Below are 20812 nucleotides of genomic sequence, written 5' to 3'. Positions count from 1 at the left end.
CTCACGCTCAGTATTTGTTGTTATGTGATAACAATAAATGTGAATCAAGCAGTGAAGGATTATTTTGGTTTAATGACAGCTTGTGGCATGCATCATATATATACTTTTACATTACGGACGACTGAGTTATGCACGTATGCGTATTGAGTGGTACTCTTTTATTTAGGTTAAACACGGTATGACTCAACTACAAAGAAAGTAACGCCACAAGAACGCCACGAGAATCGAAATTTGTGGCATTTTCATTGCAACAAGTAAAGAATTAGCAGTATTGATGCACTGTCCATAAAACGTTTCTGTATAACCAAACCTGCAAACACACCTACCAGGTAAGAACCCATCGGTTTGGCAGATTGCATTAGTAACGCAGACATTGGTCGTGTTATCGGGCAAAGGAACGCACTCATTGCCAACAAGGAGCGCACATCGATTCTCTTGAGGAATGTGATGACCGGGTGCGACACAATTGCAAAATCCTCCAATGCATGTGAGCAGAGCTTCCGGGGCGCAGGGGAGTTGAAGCTCGGGGTCATGCGGGCAGGCCTAAGAGCATAAATTGTTACGAAAATATTAAACCACATGCAAAACAAGTGTGGTACTTGCGTAAATATACTACCGACGACATACATATTACCTGCATATATCCAGGTAAACAGGTCACATCGTAATTCGAAGAGCCCATCTTTGAATTTATAAATCCGGAAACACATTGACAACGCCCTAAATAGCAATGGAGTCTGTTTCTTCCATTGCATGGATCTTCTTGAGAACATGGGGCATCAAAGCTTCGAAGACAGTCCCCATTTCCGGCATCTTCATACAGTGGATTGCATCTAAGATAATCAAAACAACGTAATTACCGTAAAAATCACTCGTTACCTTCGGGTTCTTACTCGCAAGTCTCTGTCACCAGAGAACAAGCTGCATTTTTTCCGCAATTCTGTTCTGCTTGTCCTGGACGACATGATGCCCCTACTCGATAACGACACTCCCTTGCGCCGACGTCATAAAATGAGTTTGGATTTAGGCATGAACATGTATTGTCACTTGAACATTTAAGATATCCGGCCGGATCGCAATAATCATCCCGTGTGTCGCACCTGTCGTCGTAAGTAAGGTGGCATTCTCTATTTTTATTCGGCGACAGGTTGTACATGCATTTACATCTGTAAAAAATGTGAGATTGTGTCGTCTAAAAATGTAGATTTGAACACTGCCAATTGTACTTGTGTAAATCATATTTACCTTCTCGGCTCACTCCCCACCGATGGAAGGCACTCAGAATTATTTATGCATCGTTGCGCCCCCTCCGCCACCGAACAACCAGCATTTTCCAATAAACGACATCCACTTTCCGCAGGGTAAAAAATAGCTTCCGGCTCCGGAGTGCATAAGCATTTTTCCAGGTTTGTATGGCAATTTACATGCCCCATAATGTTACAAGTATCCTGTATAGAAAATTATACATATAACGAGTAATTCTTATATTTAAACAGGAGTTTCACCTTGAACGGATCACAGTCCGAACCATGCATTAAATGACATCTTCTTTCCGGAGTGACAGGAGTCCCTTCATCGCATTTGCATGTTCTATCCCAAATATCACAGTGGCCGTTTTCTAGACAGGGCATCGAATTGTTGGTCAAGTTACAATTAGCAGAGGAAAGTAAGTAGCATTTCTTTGTGTTTGGGTTGTAGAAAGAATTTTCGTAATCGAGACATTTGCAAAAGTATCCATTGTTGACTCTGGCACACTAGAAATTATTTATTTTTACCGTTTATGAACAATGCTACCGAGACATTTCATAATCTAGTAATTAGCTAGTTAATTGGTTTTCTGGCATGTTTCTGTACCTACTACTTACCTTAAGAAATCCAGCTGGATCGCATCGATCTGGATCTCCAGGAACTGTATCGCTAACATCACATTCTGCGTCATACGGTAAGAAACAACGTCTCTCCGAATTACTAGCGAATCCTTGATCGCAAGTACAAGTTGGATTTAGTGTTTCCGGACAAAATGCATTCGTAACACAGCTTTGGAAACCCTCTCCTCTGTCGCACTTGACATCAACGAGCAATTTGCAAATTTGATCTTGATGGTCATACCAAGTGTTTAAAGTGTTCATGCATTCACAAGTGTTTGAAAGGAAGCCACATTGCAGGTATTTAGATGGGTCACATGGGTTTTCAGTATCACAAGGCTCCCCAAACCCAACTGCATTGATTTTATAAAATAAGTTGCAAATTACAAGTAGAAAGAATGTGACTGATAAATATCTTCTGCTTGATACTGATGCCATATTATTCTTTTCCGTGATCTAATATCTCTGCAAATTTTTAGAGAAAATAATTGCAAATATTTACACTTATATAATTGCTAATATTTTTAAGGCTTGCCAAGGTCGAGCAAACTGTGTATGCATATTTATATTGCAGAAGGGTATGCAAACTGAGGTGAGGTAAGCGAGTAAAATAATCTTGCTTAATTAATTTATTACCACTGAAAATAGTCGTCAATCATACTTCATTCCAAAGCTATACCATTGCGATAAAGCCCTAATTTTCATTGAATTTGGCGGTCGCCAATGACATTATGACATGCATGCGACATTTTAATCCGAAATGATTATAACATGTCACTTTATCTGACAGCGAGTCGAATCAAATGAATGCCAACAAACGTGTCATCACCCGCTATCTACAGAAATATGCATATGGCTAATTTTCGTATCTATTTCCAGGTAAATATTTCACAAGTGGGGAGTTTATTTATACTTACGATGCATTGCTTGTGGTATGTGGGTTACTAATTCGGCACTTAATTGATAAGAGTGTGTCATGAGTTATGTACTAACTGCACAAATTCGACGAAATGTAGTTGATTGATGATTTATTTTAGGAAGTGATGAAATTATATTTGCACTTAAATTTGTAATAGTAAAAAGTACCATGAACTATCATATTTATTAATTTAACTTTTATTACAAATCGTACAATATACTTTACTTTAATACTTTGTTCTAAAATGATGATAACTTTTTGTATGTTTTGACTTTGACACAACTGAATTACAAAGACCGGTGGAATCCATCGTCGTAAAATGTGAGGATGTCCCCGTTACAAAAGAACCTCGTAACGTTCCCATGATTTTAGCTACTACAAAATCTTCTTCCTCCACACCATCTCCCATAATTATTCTCTCTGTTCTTCTTAAAATTTCTCTAATTTGATCAGCCCTCATGTTTGGGGCAGTCACAATAGCAGAAGCTTCAAATTTTACTCCGAAATCGTGCAGCATCGTTACTGCAGAACATACCTGGATTTTTATGACATAAATTAAGAAACCTATCTTATAATTTTCCTGTATTAGTATAAAATACCTGATAATTTCCATGTGGCACTGAAGAACCCCCAGTTCCCGATATTGTGACAGTTCGATCGACCTTAACTGGGTGAATTCTATCGTAAAATATTTTCGGATCTCCGGGTACCCCATCGACACCAACAAGCGTCCTCTGCTCATGAATGTTAGTGAATTGTACAAACACTGACGGTGACCCTACCCATAAATCCATGTTGATCGTCAGATTTGCAACGTATTCCCATTTCTGTTTTTCATCCCATTTAAACATTTCTCTGACACTTTTGGTATGAGAAATTGGTTGAACGACTTGGGCCGGTTCACCATCGTCCAATCCACTCACAACTTCCATCTGTCCAATCAGCATTTCCTTGGAATTTTTGTCTATTACCCGATAATCCAGGATGGGAAAGGTAAAGTCGATCAATTCCAGCGAGAGAAGCGGGTAGCGCGAAGTCAGAGCGTCGTAATGACGCCGTACGTATACCTTCCCTGAAGAAAAGTACACATTATACAGCACACCAATTTAATATGCACATACTCACAAAATGCGTTACCTTCATACGGGACTAGGAGTGCAGATTCGCTGGGATGTATACCTGCAGATCATGCGTGCAATATTATAAATATATATTTATCAACGATATGGACAAAAATATCAATTATATATATGGCTCGCAAACCTGCCACCATTGAAAACCCGGCGACGATCCCCCTACCGACATACTCGATAGGAACTAATGGAAATTTGTCGTCCGCAGGTATCGCATATTGTGGTACACTTCCGCCAATCATTTCGACCCATTCTACTACACAATTGTCGGGGTTTGTAAGTACCTCGTATGTTTCTGCAATGTGGACTGTATGCTCTCCGCTCGGAACCACAAAGACAAACTGAAACATTTATGAAATCATAACTATGTTATACTATACAATATTGTACTTTTTTTATTTTAAATTTTATTTTTTATTTATGCACAAATCTGTATGCATACCCAGGCCTTTCCTTCCTCCGGAATTAGACGACCTATTCGCCACAGTTCATCTTCAAGAAGATTCACCCTCGCTATAAATTCGCCAGGTGAGGGAATAATTGCATGAAGAGGAACATTCCCATATCCCTCTGGAACCCAGTGTAAAGGGCACGAGTAGTTAGCCGCCTCTGAAAAGGGTGTGTATGCACTCAAAATGGTAAGTGAAACAATAAGTAGTTTCCAGATCATATTTAGCTATTCCGATTAATGATTTTTTTATAATTATTTGTATGTATATGTACGTAGGTTAGTAGTCGCTTGCGTTCCGTGTAATGCACATATTCATCAAGGTAAAGCAAGCTTACCGTTGAGTTCGTTATCTGAAATATTGTGATAATCTGACAACCCTAGAGATTATCGTGCATATATGTATGCATTAACGACTGTATAAATGAGTGCGAATGAGACATGCCGTGTCCAATACCAAATATTTGCTGTCGTGATCGTTCATTTTAAACGTTGATTGACGTACCTTGATGAAAAAAATGTCAACACTGTTATATTTATTTATGTATATGTATATACTTCAAAATTATTTTAGTAATATTCCTCAATAAATTCTCTTAGTCTCCGTCTTACATGAATTGTAGCGCAGTACATATAATTATACTACCATAGTACAAATGTTGTGTCATCACTCGACGGTAATTTCTGTGACCATAACCCATGCCTGCAAACTAAAGAAACTCGCTCGAACTCCAGTAACAAACCTTTTCGAGTCGAAACACAATCTTGCACAAGGCGATGGTCCACAACTTTGAAGGGTGGCGACTTTCACCCCTGATTGCCAGTTTCTCTGGTAATCTCGTACTTGCAGAGTGACATTTCCCGGAAGTCCAATCCCGTAGTCCGAATCTGCTTCTGTCATCCATACCCTCATGCATGTCACTAATTTTGCTGTCGCCCAAACAACCTCAACCTGCCCATCCTTCTGTTCTTTGCTTATTCCAACGATACCTGCAGGACGATAAGTTCATCTTTCATAAGTCAGCATTTACATAATTTTTAAAGCATAATATGTCATTATAATTTGTGATGTTATTCTGTAGCTGATGGAAAGGATCAAACAATCACGGAAAAATTTCTTCAGTCCTTTTTGGACCAACTTGTATACATGTATGTATGAATTTAGCACCTGTAGACCCTCCAACAAATTTCTTGAAAATTGCTCCATCAACCAACTTTCTCCCAGTGTCTGGATACGCGAAGGAAGACTTTCCCTCCCCAGGAATTGGAGTCACAATATATGGCTTTCCTGTTACGGACTTTCAACTTTTAGCATTCATTTACTTCTGAATAAAACATTTGTACACACACCCACCTCGTGAAAGCACAGTCCCCGTATTATCCCGAACTTCGACCTCATCCAATAGAAACCAAGCTAACGGAACTCCAGAAATCGTCACCCACCTGCCCTTCACATTCTCAAATCGCAAATAAAGTAAATATCTGTCGTCGTTATTATTATTCCCATCAATTTTGATTATTTCGACTGGGCCGGAAGATGCCGTTGGAGGACATCCCAATTCCAGCGTTCCCCTCACCCTTGGGGGACAACTAGTTGCAACAAATGCTCCCAATTTAGTCGGAAGTCTGACAGCTGAACTACCATCGACATGGGACCATATTCTAACATCCGCCACTGAGCTAACCACTTGACCCAGGTCAATCGTGATACTAAACACCCCTTCGGGAATTAGTGTCCATCCCATTATTCCGTCCCAGTCCCATGATTCCCCTACAGCCACCTTCCCATCCGTCAGCTTCCCCTGAGCGTATTGCTTATGGGTGGGGGCATTGTCAGCGTACGGTCCCTCAACTACGGACACGCTGGAAGAAGAGGTGTCTTCGAAAAGAGGATTTGCCAAATACGGAGGCTCGAATTTCGCTGCAATCATCTGAATAATGGTTGGCCACGGAGTAGTCGCCGTTTCTCTGTGTAGCTCAATCACCAAATTCATCCCTGCTGTTATGTTCAAATTTGCCGTTGGAGTTAGTACCGAATTATACGATGGGTCGATGGTATCTGCTCCAGTGCGTTGAGAAAAGGCAGAAAAAGCACTGCCAGGAAGTCTCACCACCAACTTTCCCTTCCAATATCCATTGGAATCGCTGAAATCTAGTCTGATCGAAGTGATCCCTTCATATCCGGCTGGAACGATCCAGTTTTTGCTTCGCACGTTTGTGGAAACCTGTTGATAGTCATTTGGTCCGAAAGAAATCCATATTTCCATATTGGCTATTGGCAAACCGCCCAAATAGTTTGCCAGGTCGGAATATGCCCACCACCTGTCCCCATTTTGTCGTGACCCTGCTCCCATTCTGTCAAAAAAGTCTGAACCGACAAAAAATACTTGTGGAAACTTGGCGGCCCCACTAGATTGTGCAACAGCAAGATACTGATGCGCAATCCAGTTTTCAAGTCGGTCTTGTCCCCCTCCACGCAACTCATATTCAAAACACTGGTTGAGATTTGCAGATTTTCGACCAATAGCGTATAATCTGTCCCCAGTTGCTGTGCCTGGTTGATGGACAAAATGTGATCATTAAGGGAACAAATTGACTAAATTTGAATAATAGCAACTAACCAACCTTGACCTTACCTCGATCAATCGACGACGCAAATGAGTAACCTGGCTGCACCACGAGGACATCAAACCCAAGCAACGTCTTTCCATCCCACGCATGTGGAGCATTGTAATAAGGAACGTGCACGGATTTCATCCCCATTTTATGAACTTGCTGATTAAAATACGTTACAATTTCAACATCTCCGTACGCATCTATAATATCTTCTCGGTGATAGTAAACGCCTAAAATGTCCACGTTCTTTAATTCTCCACTTTGTCTTAGTTGGTTTACTTTAAGGATGTACCAAGTCACAAGATTTTTGCGGTCGAGTGGATTTTTCAAGGAGTAAGATTTACCCTCAACGTATACGGTGCGATCCTTTGAAACATAATAATAGCAAGTTATGGTGCTGGGTAAGTACTTTGGTCCTTAGCGAAAAAACTAACTTACTTTCCCATCAATGTACGGCATTGCAAGAGAAAGTTGTATTCGTCCATCATTTTTTGGAAAGGGGACCAGCAATTCTCCAATCGCCTTATCAACCTGTCTCGCATCGGAGGAGAGCTTATCCCAAAGATTGAGCAGATCTTGCCCATCCAGGCCACCATACATGATGTCTTTCTCATTGATTGTGACCGCAGTGAGGATGGCGTGGTCGAAAAGCCATTGCCCAATAAATTTTCCGTTTTCGTCCACTCGCATAAAGTTTCGCTTCCAACTCTCTCCATCCCTCGTCTCCAAATGGTAAATTAAGGCACTTCTATTCCATCCTAAAGCTGATGGCAAGAGAAAGCACCATAGCTGCCAAAGAACTACACAAAGTTACAAATTTTATAATATACTTTCCTTAAAAATTGGTATTTAGAGGTATTCGTTACTACCATAAATCCAGAACCTATGCATTATTATGACGGACGTTATATATAGAGACTTTGTAATGAAGTGCGTGTGCAAGTAAAATTAAATTGCATTTTATATTATTTAGTATCAAAAACAAATTTTTCCAGATGTTTTCACTTCTGTAAATTGACAGGCGTGTGTAGGTAATTACTTATATATTATCTATATGTTTGTATAAATCCTGTTTCTTCTATGAGTAATTTCCACCAGCAAGTTAGCCACATATGTAGTATTTTATATATATTATAAACGCAATTATATAAACTAAGCCAGGCGCACATGACTATAAATATTCACCAAATTAGTTTATGCTTTGAAATTACTTTAACCCAATCAAAACTGTCATGACAGTTCAATTATGTATGCATCTCCATTTCTCATTTTATTTTCCGTTCCCAGATTTTTTATTGGTAGATTATGTATGATGATGACGACTAAGTTATTATGCATAGATTGAAAAACAAAGTAATTAATGCTGTAATATTTTTATTGTGTTTTTGATGTGCCATTTGACAAAGCTTGTACCTGGGTACAAGCTATTAATTATATTAATATTATTATAACTTTAAACGATGCTATGCTAAATTTATAATTATTTTTCCATAAAACTTGTTCAGCAATCCATGAAGGTCATGATGGGAAATTTCAAACCTGAAAACAATGTACACGTTAGGAATGTCTGTTAAAATAATTTACTTAAATTTAATTAACTATCAGTACTTACACAATGACCCAGAGCACCACAAATTCCACTGCAACATTGGCTGGAAGCTTGACAAGTCATTCCAAGGGTACGGCAAGACATCTACGTTCAACAAGGTCAATTACTTTATCGAAGTAGCCAATTAATTAATTAATATTTTATTTACGCATTTATTCACGTAACACCCTCCTGCAGCGCAGCATTGGGAGTCACGTTGGCACGTTTGCCCAGAAATGCGACAACTTGTCTGAAATAAAAATGAAAATAATCTCCATATACTTCAACTTGTAAAAATTCAGGAACATAAAATATTTAAAAGATTTTTTCTGAATTACGCAAACGTTGAGGTAACATCCGCCAGGCTCACAACATTGGGTGTCAGTGGTGCACAAAGTTTGACACTGCAAAGAAATGAAACAAGCAATTAATTAATGTTGACAAGAATATTAATCTCGCTACAATTACCTGCTTGGTGGGGCTGGACATTACAGTCGCAATGGTGGCGACTAGCACCAAGAAGAGGGCTGACCGAAAAATCATGATGGTTTGTTGTTTGGGAAATGTTCTAAAGCTTGGTTCAATTTGAATAATTCAAGCTGGTACTGAATATCTGTCCATGGAGCCGGTTTGTATTTATATATATTCGAGCTGATTCAATTTTGGGAACTTTCTTGTCATGGCCTTACTGCGCATAATTGTTAACATTTATATAATTATTTGATAAACGTAGGGCTTAAATACATTGAACGCTTTCTACTACGATGAGTGACAATGACAGCCTCGTATATTTGCATGGCAAGTTTATCTCTTGTATTGGTGGTTGTGAAACGGGGAAAACCTGAGCGGATATTTTTTTAGACCTGTATATTTCAAATTAACAGTTAGATCATTGCAAGGATTTGAACTTTGAACGACATGGTTATAGCCGGCGCTCAGTAACTATGTATAATTCAAAAATAAATAATTGAATACACGGAGACGTCAAGCTTTGACCGTCAAACTTTGACGTCTCCGTAAGATATTTATAAATTGATAAGTTCAAAACTTTTGAAGTATGCATTTATTACGTGTAAAGGGAACATATGAATTTAATGCTTATAATTATGCATGTGTATGATGCTCGATTTTAATTTGACCTATGTATCTCTCTCCTCCATGTTTAATCATCTCTCTTGTACATATGAGCCTTGAGCATTTTCATAAGCATCTATTATGTAAGTTGTTTTCGTTGATCATCTCGGGATTCCCATCTCCATTAAAAAAGTAAAATACATAAAATATTCGTATATATGTATTTACAATGGTATTTATCAAATATTTTAAACGCTTATAGTTCAGAGTTTGTATCATCCTGTTCCTGCCGTCCGTCCTAAGATTTGCCGTAAGCAATAACTTTCTTCTTCAAAAAAGCAAGAACTTTCTTCTTCCACTTTCTTCAAAAACTTTGTTCGACTTCATTGGGCTCTATTTGGAATTTTATTCATATTAACATCTCAAGTGAAATCTTCTTATTTGTATAACTTACGACATCCTTAATTGTTGTAACTCTTGTTCATCAAACGACATTGGAGCCATCTTAGTTTTAAAGTTCCAAGAAGCAGATCTAATTATTTCTGATATATTTTTTAGTTCAGAGCTCAAGTCTAAAGTTAAGTTAAGTTAATCTTAATACTCTTCTGCAATGTTTCCAAGCTTGAGATTCGTAATTTGAGAAGCTCATTTGGAATATCAAATATTTTAACCGGTAGATGCATATTTATCGGTTAAAATATTTGTGGGATAAAACACATACATAAAATATATTTGCACATTTGCATGTATTTAATATGATTCTTTTCCAAAATAGAATTATTAAACATAAAATAAATTCCATTTTAGGAAATATCTTGTCATAGACTAAATGCGCATACTTGTTAACATTTATATAATTTTGGATTAAAATATCTAAATTAATTAATAAATAACTAATCATTGACAAATTTTCATGGATCACTTTATAATTGTACCCTGCTTATGCTCATATGGAATATAAAAATGTTGTTACATTGTACCTATTCATCACCCTGAAACAAATATACATAATATGAATTGAGTGTAAATTCGGTGAAAACTAGATAATCTATGAGTATTACTACCTATGCATGCGGGGAATTCCGACGTTTTCCCAAATGTCAAAACATCAGAAAACATAGTGACTCAAGCTCTTTGGGTGTGTACAATGTATGCATAACACATCGTGTAAAGTTTCATAATTCACACCTCCGAATTGTCAAACTGCTCTATGTATATAGATTGATGTTCATTTTAATCATAATAACAAAAGACTTCAACTTCAAACTTGTACAATGTGTGTATTGGGGTGTTTCCCCCTTTCCCAATACTACAGATAAGTTGAAGCAAAAAATGGCAACCGTTGTCAATCAATTATGCGACTACATTCAATTTGCATGCATATGTACTTCAAGTACTGCGTTTATCACTTAATTAGTTACATGTTGAAAAATCGAGTGCGCAGTAAATCCATAATCAAAAAATCCTTAAAATAAAATCAGCGATACATAAATACTACTCGCCTCGTGTGCATGTAATCAGTCTTAATTCGAATAATCGCCGTTATCATTTCCAAATAATAGCTGCTCATCATGGTCTTCCGCTCAGCCCTGTTGGTCGTGCTGCTCGCTAGCATTGTGACAGTAAATTCCAGCCCAACGAAGCAGGTCAGAAATTTCAGAAATTTAAAAAAGTATTCAGAATATAAATAGATTTATTTATTTATTTTTCTTTGCAGTGCCAAACAGTGTGCACAGTTGACGAGCAATGTTGCGAACCTGGCGGATGCTACCTCAATATATGCGTAAATTTAAAAATAAAAAAATTTATATTTATTATCAAATCTGCAAAATATAGGAACCAATAAGTGGACCTTTTCACATGATTTGCAGACGAGTTGTCGCATTGTCGGACAGACGTGCCAACGTGACTCCCATTGTTGTGCTGCAGGAGGTTGCTACGTTAATAAATGTGTTAGTAAAATATATCATAAAATAATAGTCCAATTAAAGTTCATAATTCTCTATTTTATTACATTTATTAACTTTGTTATAGATGTCTTGTCGGACTGTTGGAATGACTTGTCAAGATCACAGTCAATGCTGTGGTAATGTCTGTGGTGCCCTTGGTCGTTGTGTAAGTTGTCGCAGCCCATTTGAAATCAAATCTAAAAAAAACGTTTGTTTAATGATTAGGCTTGAGGATGACGCTGAGTACATACGAATATCCACCATATCCACAGAAGCATAACGTGAAAAACCAAGTACTTTGTTTAGAATCAGTTTGTAAAATTATAACCGTAACTATTCACAAAGATTGGGTAAATAATGTGATTAATTTAAATAGAACTTGATTATACGTAAATTAATGAATGTGTTTCCATATGTATATGGCAGATATTACTGCAAATGATAAATGCAAATAATGATTTTGTTGGATTAAATATCGAGAATATTTTTTTTCTAAATTAATTCAATTGCAGAAAATGGCTTTAGTTGGTGTTTTTAATACAATATAGAATCAGATAGAAAATTTAGTTTCACGGCGTCATTTTTATTGAAGATACGAATTTAGCTTTCTTTTCAAAATAAAATAAAATCCAAAATTTATGAAAAGTCAAAATATTTTGAAGCACACGGTTATTCGCATTCTCAATTATTGTTGATGTGATTGAACATCCCTATGAAAAAATCGATTTCTCTCATGTACACTAAAAGTAACGCACCATTGAAATGCACCTGTTGGAATGTATTATAGATTAAGATTACATGCATATATACATATGTAGTTACAACGTATATATTCGCATAATTAAATGCTTTTGCTCAAGTTAATGGTTTAGTAAATTGACTACGAAACCAAATTACAGCCTTGTTTTATATGCATATACTGGGGTTATTATATAACTACAAATGCATAGGTAGTTACATACATAATGTTATGCATAGATGACACGGAAACGGGAGGTTAAGATTTTTTGTTTGAAATGTTACCCTTCAACGAAGGCTATGTACAGATTGTTGTCTGCACATTTCACTTGTAAAATTGTTCGCAGAAATACGTACTTGGTAATTTACTGACGAGAAACAAAATATAAACCTTTACTTACTATCATGGGTATACGTAAGTAAATTGAGACTAAATTTTTATAAAAACGGCTTAAATGTCTTAAATGTCAGAATTTCGAACTAATTAAATTACTTTCTGGTAGGAATTCCTAGAGTTGTAAATGGAGCACCTACTTTTTCACCCTTCCAAGTAACCATCATGGACACCGAGACCAACACACAATTTTGTGGAGGGGCAATTCTGAACATTTTCTTCGTCCTGACCGCTGCCCACTGTTTTTACGAACGAAGAAAAATTGGAAACGACACATTTCCTCGACTTTATAGTCGGAATCTGGATAAAATTCGTATCGTTGGGGGAAAATACAGCCTTCAATGGCCAGATGATACAGCACAAGTTCGACTTATCGAAAATGTGTAGGTGACGACTGTTAGCTGATTAGTTCGCATTTACCTAAGCGTCTTGAACAAATGAACATGTTATGCACGAATTTTTAATTATATTAGGTACACTCATCCTGATTATGTGTTTGCTACTCTGGAAAATGATATTGCATTTGCAAGACTCAAAACGCCATTTAAATTCAACAACTTTGTCAATTTTATACCAGTACCAATAAGAGGTCGAGAGTTTACAGGTAAGCGACCACGAATTTTGACATGGGGCACGTACATAGATCAACACTGGGAGTTAAAACTTGACATAATTTTAAATTAATATGCAACATAATTTCTTATTTTTAATATATGTAGGCAATCTTACCGTTTTTGGATTGGGGGCAACAAAAATCCTTTCAACAAATATCAATGAGAAACTCGACAAGAAGCAGAAATGCGAATTATTTCAAATGCCGAGTGCAAAAGCCAACACACGAACCGTGACGATATCGTGACAAATTCCATGCTGTGTGCAAAAGGATTACGGTCGAATGTATGCACCGGGGATTCGGGATATCCTGCGATTTGCAGGGACGAAGATGCTTATCAAACAAGCATTCACTTGCCTGCAGCCTACCGCCCCTCGTATGACCTTCTCTGCGGCATTGTTAGTTGGTCGGGAGGAGATGGAGATTGCGAGGTTGATGAAAATGGTACTCTCAAGTCCCCGAGAAAGCCTGCGGTTTTCACAAAAGTGTCATATTTTTCGGCCTGGATTTATTATAATCTCCAAAAACTACAATTGGAGTCTTACTTTCTCTGCGATAACCTCCAATATGTGAAACAATCCGAGGTTTGCGACTTTAATAGAGACTGTAGCGATGGCTCTGACGAGTTTAACTGTACTATTGTGGTATCATCTACACCAAGTATTCGAACATCCGTGGCATCTTCGTCCATTTCTGATGATTTGTCCGGGCTAGAAAGCTTCACATTTACCACCGACGCAGCTAATGGTTCATGGTGGACATCAACTTTCACAAGCACTGAAAGAAGTAGCAATAATACGACGTACTCAAATTTGATAATTTGATGTTGCATTTCAAATAGCATTAGGTAGAAATTAATCAACGTTGAGTTCCACAATGAGTGTGACAAACTTTGACATGGCTAAAACGAATTAGGCAATAATTTTATGAGAGTGGCATAAAATTAAAGTTCATAAATTTCTGCGTTAATTCAACCAACTTATCTTCCAAAAGTTAAGATTACCTAAATAATAGTATTTCATAGATTTGGACGTAATATGAATTTGTATTTCACGAGAGTATGAATGCTTTAAAAAATGGTGTGCATAATATGCACGTATGTATGTAAAGGGTGCATAATATGAAATTTTAACATATGCATACCCAATGCTGCAGCATTAGTAAAAGGTTTACAGCCCTCACACGTTAACTACAGACACATAGTATGTTTTTTCAAGATATTTGAATAGTAAATATATCTTCCCATTTTAGAATTGGTCGAATGTAATAAATAATTTATGTAGAAATACGTTCATGTGTAATAATTGGTAAAATAAATTGATCAAGGTCTTATTATTATAGTATTTATTGGAACAGTCTTATTCTTGTAATATTGGTATTCGCTCAATGTCCATGTTAGGCTGACCCCTCTTTGTCCACCAGGATGGTTTGCACAACATAAAGCTGAAAATTCACAAATTCCAGTCACACACAGTGTACATAAATACGTAGATATCATTCCTTTATTTGACATTACGTACAAGAATATTGCCATAGCAGGAAGTGTAATCCCCACCGAAAATAGAAAAGCGCCTCCCGGAAATGTTGTCAATGTGTTTTTGTAAATCAAATTATAAATTGGAATAACAACCAGAGGCGCAATAATGTCCAAAATTGACATGAGTCCAATCACCTTTCCAACATCAGCCTTCGGCACACTTTTTGATAACAGCGATCTTGAAATAACATGTGTTGTCTCAGTCATTAACCCAACAGCAGGGGCTGTCCGACACAAAATTGGTAATATATTAGGAACATTTCATGTCACCCTCTCTCCATTTTAGGGCTATTTATTATTAACACACCTAAAAACATCGTGACCGCATTCGTCGCAATCATGTACATTACATGTCCAGATATTTGACTCAAACAAGAAATAAATCCAATCACAGGGTCACGCAATTTCCAGACATGGCTCAGTATCACCATTGATAAGAGGACTCCTGAAACTCGTAAAGCCATCCCATAGATGCAAAAGTATCCGTACTGAGTAGCATCCCAGCCAAGGAGGCGTCTAGAGAACAGGTACAAGATAGAAGATTCTCCTGCATGTATTTTATTTAGTAGATTAGTATTTAGTAAATTATACTTTGGTATTTTTTAACAATGTAACCATATTTAAAAAAATATTATTACCATGAAACGGAGCGATTGTACAGACATAAGTAATGAAAATCCAGAAAACATACATTCTCCTGTGTTTCAGATCTTTACCAAAGGGATAAACAATTGGGGAAATAATTGATTTTACTAATCCTGGATGTTCCTTTTGATTAAGAAAATCTTCCCTCGATTGTCTCCTAGAGTTTACGTTTCCACAGCAGATTAGCAAAATCCAGGCCATCACGGAAATCAGAATTGAAATGAGGAAGCTCATCTCAGAGCTCAATCCAGCATTTATCACCATTCCGGCAATCAAATAACCCAGAGCAATACCAAAATGGCAGGATGCACCCAGCATTGCTATTCGAAAGGTTCGTGTCGATTCTTCCGTCATGTCGCAAATATAACTGTAAGCGGCCATGGTGAATCCGGTCTCTTTCTGCAAAACTCGTAAAGTTCACATTTTCGCGAACATTTTAATTAAAAATAATATTCGGGTGTCTTAATCGCATGTATTGGTTACCCCAAAAATATTGCCCGTACTTGCGTCAATATAGCCGATCCAGTAGGGACCCAACGTTGCATAATATCGTGACGCTATCATCATTGCAAATCCTCGCAAACAAGCCCCAAATAAACTCAACGTCATTACCCCCTTCCTCCCATAGCGCTCACTGTATGCCCCTGCGACAAGAATGTAGAACAGCCGAAGAATATTTTCCACTATGTAGGAATAAATTTGGGCGTCAGCGACGACTTTCTGGACTTCAACTTCCTCACTGGAAAATGTACTGTTTCTAAGTATTAATAAAATTAAAATTAATGTGTGGCTGGATTATTTCTGATTCATTGTTATTATTGATGATGAGTATCTTACGCATTCACAACTTCCTTACAAACGGCTTCCGTCTCATTCAAGTAAACCATGCAGGTGGACTCGATCTGCAGATTGAAACACAGCATTCCCGTCATTACCACAGATATCAGTAGCAAGAATGCTGATGGCTCCACCGAGGTTGATTTTAGAGTTGAAATGATCCATGACATTATACATATGTACATATGTATGTATGCAAATATGTAAAATGTAAATGTTAGATCCGAACTTAACTTATTACGGTGTGAGAGAAACGTGTATTTATCTATATACATATGTATTTATATATGGCCAGCTAATTTATAAATAGCTATGTATTTATACTGGAACTATATATTTTAAGAATATGTAAGTAATTTTTGAATATATGTAAAGATTTAATGAGTCATTACACATATGCAAAGATTCAATTTATGTAGCCTAAATAACAACAAATTCGGAGGAAGGAGTATGTATATAGGTACAGCTCTATTCAACCCAGAAAAAAATGCTGACATTATATTTGCTACATCCATATGCACGATTTAAGATCCTTATCTAAAAGTAGATTTAAAATCCGCAGAATTGTTGAGATACCATCTAGTTATCTAATCTAATAATTGGTCCCATCTCAAACAATAATCATAATCGTATGAAACCCAGGTGAATTATGGCATAAAGATAACACGCTTCCCATTGTATAGGTACATGTAGCAATATGAGGTATGCACATAAAGCATCATGTGATTACAATTCATCATTTTCCAAATTTTTTTGGGGTTTATTTTCCTTAAACATTTTAAAAACCAACAATGACTGCTTTAAGACATTTCAAATGCTAATGGGTAGCGAAATTAGTTAGTCAGGCTGTGTTAATTCATGAATGATAACATCATACAATTGCTATTTACATATATTAAAAATAGATATTATTGTAAGAAAGTTGTCTGCAATTGATCAGGTAGTTGAGGGGCACATTGATAAGACTGTCAGACGCTGTATGTAGATTTAACGACTATTAACAATTTACTTACTTCTTGCATTCCCTGTAGCATTTACTTCAAATTTGGATCTTTATAATCTTTTAAATACATGGATTATATAGATTCTTTAATCTTAAATATTAGTTTTCACCATTTCGTTCAATTACTCAATAACCAACTCAAGACAAGATTTGGTAACTGTGCTGGTTTTTCTTTGTGTATCTTCATTCCTTCTTTGCGCAACCTAAATAAACACATTTCAACGAATAAAAATATAAATAGATCCAAAAATCAAAATTGATAAGAAACGTCTATATATATTTCATGGTAACAATAAAGTAACTACTGTTCATTCAAGATTAATATGCAGTAAAAAGTCTGAAAGGTTATTTGGCGGATGATTGGTTTCCATTGATTGAGTTTGTTTATATTTTCCAAATTTCACCTAATATTCATTGAAAAAGTAGACAAAATGTACCTAATTAAATCGTTGTCAATGTCAACCAGCAACTTCGACCATTTGACTTTTTACAAAATTTTGAGGACTTTACTGCATATTAATTTTGAACGAACAGTAGCAAACCTTTTTTATTTGCGCAAGAACTTCAGAATGTCCTTCAAATACTGCAAAGAAATCACTCCTGGAAACATGATAAATATTCAATTAAATATGTGAAAACCATTTTCTTACTTCTTTCCTTAACTACTTACCTTTCCAGGCGATACATATCACAGTAATCTTTCGCAACGACGGTAGCCGTAGTTTTACAATTGTCCGAAACAAGAGCTACTTCCCCAAAGTAATCACCGCTGCTTAGCGTGGATACATGTTGGTCATTCGATAAAATGTTGACTTCGCCTTCTTGAATAAAATACATGGCTTGACCTTCATTCCCAGCCTCGATTATTACATCATTTGGTAGGTAAACCTATTATGACAAATTATAAAAGTTTATGATATTAATAGAAAGTATTAAAACACTAGAGTCGAAATTGTGCATCCTGTTTACCTCAAATTTTAGATTAGCCACAATCCTTGTAAGGAATGACATTGGCAAAGACTTAAACAACGAGACTTTCTCCACTAAATGATGACAATTGTGCATTTGCATTTCGTTTCGTAAAACATCCGACACACTTCCTAGAATCATCCCTTCATCAAAATAGTTTCGTCTGTATCTCTGTTCGTAATACGTTTTAACTCGATGTTGTACATTTTTAGGAATATTTCGGAATTTCATGTACTCATTGACCTACATAAATTACCATATTGTTCATAATTAAATAACTCGTTAGACGAAAAAAAATGATTGCAAACTCACTTCCAACATAACTTCTCCAAACTTCTTTTCCGAGGCGTTAACACTTTGAACAATGCTTCCCATCGTGCCAATATACAGGGCAAAGCACGTCGCTCCAATCATAATGCTTATCAAGGTTGCAATTATATCTTCCGGTTCAGCAGGGGCTTCTCCTGCGAAACCTCCGTACCTGTCGAACCATCACAACTTGAAAAACGGTGAAGAACATGTGTAAAAAAGGTTGACCATACCCCAAACATCCCATATTTGACAACGCCCTCAAAGCAGCGTTTATATATCTAATCCAGTTCGGCTTATCCCACAATTTTGTTCTCGTAATCCAGGAAAATTCCTTCCTGTAACCGGGTGGATTGCACAAGTCCGCAACTAACCAATGCCAACAAGCCAACCAGTGAAGAATGGTGAAAATCATGACGAGTAAATTGATGAGGCGAATTCGCAGTTCCGGAATTTGAAACGCTTTCTCAATCCTTTGCAAGCATTGAATAACTCGAAATAAGCGAAAAACTTTGAGCAAGCCGAGAAGCCGGATAACTTTGTAGTAAAAATGGTGATGCGTCCCCAACACGGTGGCATTACTGATGATGTAATAAATCGCATCGAATGGAATGCTAGAGAGAAAATTGTATGTAAGCTTTAATTAAATCCAGACTGATACAAAAGGTACCTTGAGAATACATCAATCAAGAACCAGGAGCGAAGATAAGTCCTGTAGGAAATATTTAACGGAGAATTACTGTTTTTTTTTATTACGTTTTGCTTTCCACGCAAAATTAAAGACGTTTCACATACCTCGCAATTTCACTCCGATCTAATATAACAAGATCGCTGTGCTGGTCTTCAAATCCGGTGCGAAAATTGAAGGAAATATCAAGAAAAAATATTATTGCAGCAATCAAGCTTGCTATTACAACGCCGAGGTTGTCTTCCTCATTTGTGGAATAAAATGCAATTTGAATTGGGTTTGCCACTAACGCTAAGAGAAGGATGATGGTGATAAAAATATCCCAATACCAGCTACACACAACGATAGGACACAAACAAACCAATTATTAAAAAGTGTATAAACACTTAAAGAAATTTAAAAAACATTACCGGAAATTACTGTAGGGGTGAATCGTTGCTGGAAAAGCAACCCATTGGCGTCTCCTCTCCCTTTGAACGGCCATAACATTTCGCATAATTCCGGATCCATTTACGCGAGAATTTAGCGAAATGAGGAACAAATTTTGGAAACGAGAGGATCCCATTTTGACATCAAAATCTGATTTTCTATTGCTAGTAGTGGAACAGGAACTCTTTTTGCAAGGCGTTGGATGCACGCATGACTCGGTGTACATTTTGATTTTGATGCGTTGTTGGGCACTTTACACGATATCATAAAATGATCTCTATTTGAGAGAGAGGTTACTTTAAATTAGGAATTGATATCATTTTATTAATCTATGCAGAAACAATAAATAAGACGAATAACTAGTTTGCTCTGGCTGGATTGATCGAGGAAATGGTTTAATGAAACATTAGAATTCGTTGGAATGGAATAGGACAAATATATTTAAAACCCAATCATCTCGCTCGTATTATACATAAAAGAGTCAATAAGTTACAGTATTACGTACATATATACGTATTTTTTTGGTATAATTCTTGGTTGTAGCTTTCAGTGTGCAAATTGCAATTAGCATAAATATTCATATACTTATTTTGATTCGTTTTAAACAATGCACTCCAGTTTTAGATCTTAAATAGATATGAACAGATATCATTTTGTAACATTGACATTGACAATAACGACGATCCAGAAATAGTAGTGCAACACACAATGCCATTTTACACGTTACGCAATTATTTAAATTTTAAAACAGTTCATCATTAGTTAGTTTGCTTGAGACAAAATCAAAATACCAAATTAGTCTTAGAAAAATTAGAAGAACTACGTATTATTAGTGCAGTATTGATAAGAAGTGATGGTTGGTTCACGAGGTTGAAATAATTAGCGAATTAGCACATGGTTCATCTTGAAATGATGTGTTAGCAATTGAGGTACTAGGGAATAAAATCTTATGTTGTGCAAAGAGTAAAAATATCAGAAAATTGCAGTGTTTTGCATTATTTCATGAAAAACATAACAGTAAACTTATGATTCTCAATGATATTTAAATTTCTTGCATC

General features: G+C 36.6%; 8 protein-coding genes across 8 annotated transcripts; 2 read left to right on the top strand and 6 right to left on the bottom strand.

Annotated features, from left to right (window-relative positions):
• Positions 1–129: 129 nt before the first annotated feature.
• Positions 130–2448, bottom strand: LOC110841677 (platelet endothelial aggregation receptor 1). The gene is made up of 6 exons (XM_022087371.2): positions 1866–2448; positions 1506–1754; positions 1246–1448; positions 894–1166; positions 635–833; positions 130–543 (listed from the first exon to the last, which is right to left on the bottom strand). The coding sequence occupies exons 1-6, from the start codon at positions 2301–2303 to the stop codon at positions 184–186; spliced, it is 1722 nt and encodes a 573-aa protein (XP_021943063.2). The 5' UTR covers positions 2304–2448; the 3' UTR covers positions 130–183.
• A 487-nt stretch (positions 2449–2935) lies between these two features.
• LOC110841738 lies at positions 2936–4723 on the bottom strand. The gene is made up of 5 exons (XM_022087434.2): positions 4360–4723; positions 4048–4258; positions 3922–3963; positions 3384–3856; positions 2936–3319 (listed from the first exon to the last, which is right to left on the bottom strand). The coding sequence occupies exons 1-5, from the start codon at positions 4585–4587 to the stop codon at positions 3011–3013; spliced, it is 1263 nt and encodes a 420-aa protein (XP_021943126.1). The 5' UTR covers positions 4588–4723; the 3' UTR covers positions 2936–3010.
• A 163-nt stretch (positions 4724–4886) lies between these two features.
• On the bottom strand, positions 4887–8156 carry LOC110862848. The gene is made up of 6 exons (XM_022112061.2): positions 7851–8156; positions 7420–7781; positions 7002–7347; positions 5720–6919; positions 5534–5653; positions 4887–5355 (listed from the first exon to the last, which is right to left on the bottom strand). The coding sequence occupies exons 1-6, from the start codon at positions 7870–7872 to the stop codon at positions 5033–5035; spliced, it is 2373 nt and encodes a 790-aa protein (XP_021967753.1). The 5' UTR covers positions 7873–8156; the 3' UTR covers positions 4887–5032.
• Positions 8157–8338: 182 nt separating this feature from the next.
• LOC110842072 (uncharacterized protein SJCHGC06055) lies at positions 8339–9199 on the bottom strand. Its single transcript, XM_022087785.2, has 5 exons — positions 9038–9199; positions 8908–8973; positions 8739–8819; positions 8594–8674; positions 8339–8520 (listed from the first exon to the last, which is right to left on the bottom strand). Exons 1-5 carry the CDS (start codon positions 9110–9112, stop codon positions 8515–8517), a joined length of 309 nt encoding a protein of 102 aa, XP_021943477.1. The 5' UTR covers positions 9113–9199; the 3' UTR covers positions 8339–8514.
• A 1929-nt stretch (positions 9200–11128) lies between these two features.
• On the top strand, positions 11129–12244 carry LOC110863578 (uncharacterized protein DDB_G0272530). Its single transcript, XM_022112923.2, has 5 exons — positions 11129–11289; positions 11361–11426; positions 11515–11595; positions 11678–11758; positions 11818–12244. The coding sequence occupies exons 1-5, from the start codon at positions 11215–11217 to the stop codon at positions 11821–11823; spliced, it is 309 nt and encodes a 102-aa protein (XP_021968615.1). The 5' UTR covers positions 11129–11214; the 3' UTR covers positions 11824–12244.
• A 287-nt stretch (positions 12245–12531) lies between these two features.
• LOC110841667 (chymotrypsinogen B) lies at positions 12532–13609 on the top strand. The gene is made up of 4 exons (XM_035847075.1): positions 12532–12745; positions 12834–13107; positions 13198–13328; positions 13444–13609. The coding sequence occupies exons 1-4, from the start codon at positions 12736–12738 to the stop codon at positions 13581–13583; spliced, it is 555 nt and encodes a 184-aa protein (XP_035702968.1). The 5' UTR covers positions 12532–12735; the 3' UTR covers positions 13584–13609.
• A 1026-nt stretch (positions 13610–14635) lies between these two features.
• On the bottom strand, positions 14636–16680 carry LOC110841659 (proton-coupled folate transporter). The gene is made up of 6 exons (XM_022087350.2): positions 16357–16680; positions 16003–16276; positions 15513–15918; positions 15182–15421; positions 14858–15098; positions 14636–14780 (listed from the first exon to the last, which is right to left on the bottom strand). The coding sequence occupies exons 1-6, from the start codon at positions 16629–16631 to the stop codon at positions 14696–14698; spliced, it is 1521 nt and encodes a 506-aa protein (XP_021943042.2). The 5' UTR covers positions 16632–16680; the 3' UTR covers positions 14636–14695.
• A 412-nt stretch (positions 16681–17092) lies between these two features.
• Positions 17093–20401, bottom strand: LOC110841894 (potassium/sodium hyperpolarization-activated cyclic nucleotide-gated channel 1). Its single transcript, XM_022087593.2, has 9 exons — positions 19736–20401; positions 19433–19657; positions 19308–19349; positions 18871–19251; positions 18641–18809; positions 18329–18571; positions 18030–18247; positions 17902–17959; positions 17093–17562 (listed from the first exon to the last, which is right to left on the bottom strand). The coding sequence occupies exons 1-9, from the start codon at positions 19978–19980 to the stop codon at positions 17482–17484; spliced, it is 1662 nt and encodes a 553-aa protein (XP_021943285.2). The 5' UTR covers positions 19981–20401; the 3' UTR covers positions 17093–17481.
• Positions 20402–20812: the final 411 nt, after the last annotated feature.

The sequence above is a fragment of the Folsomia candida genome, unplaced genomic scaffold (assembly GCF_002217175.1).
Source record: "Folsomia candida strain VU population unplaced genomic scaffold, ASM221717v1 Fcan01_Sc001, whole genome shotgun sequence".
Taxonomy (NCBI): Eukaryota; Metazoa; Arthropoda; class Collembola; order Entomobryomorpha; family Isotomidae; genus Folsomia; species Folsomia candida.
Note: the sequence above shows the minus strand (reverse complement) of the source record. Positions and strands in the feature narration are given on the sequence as shown.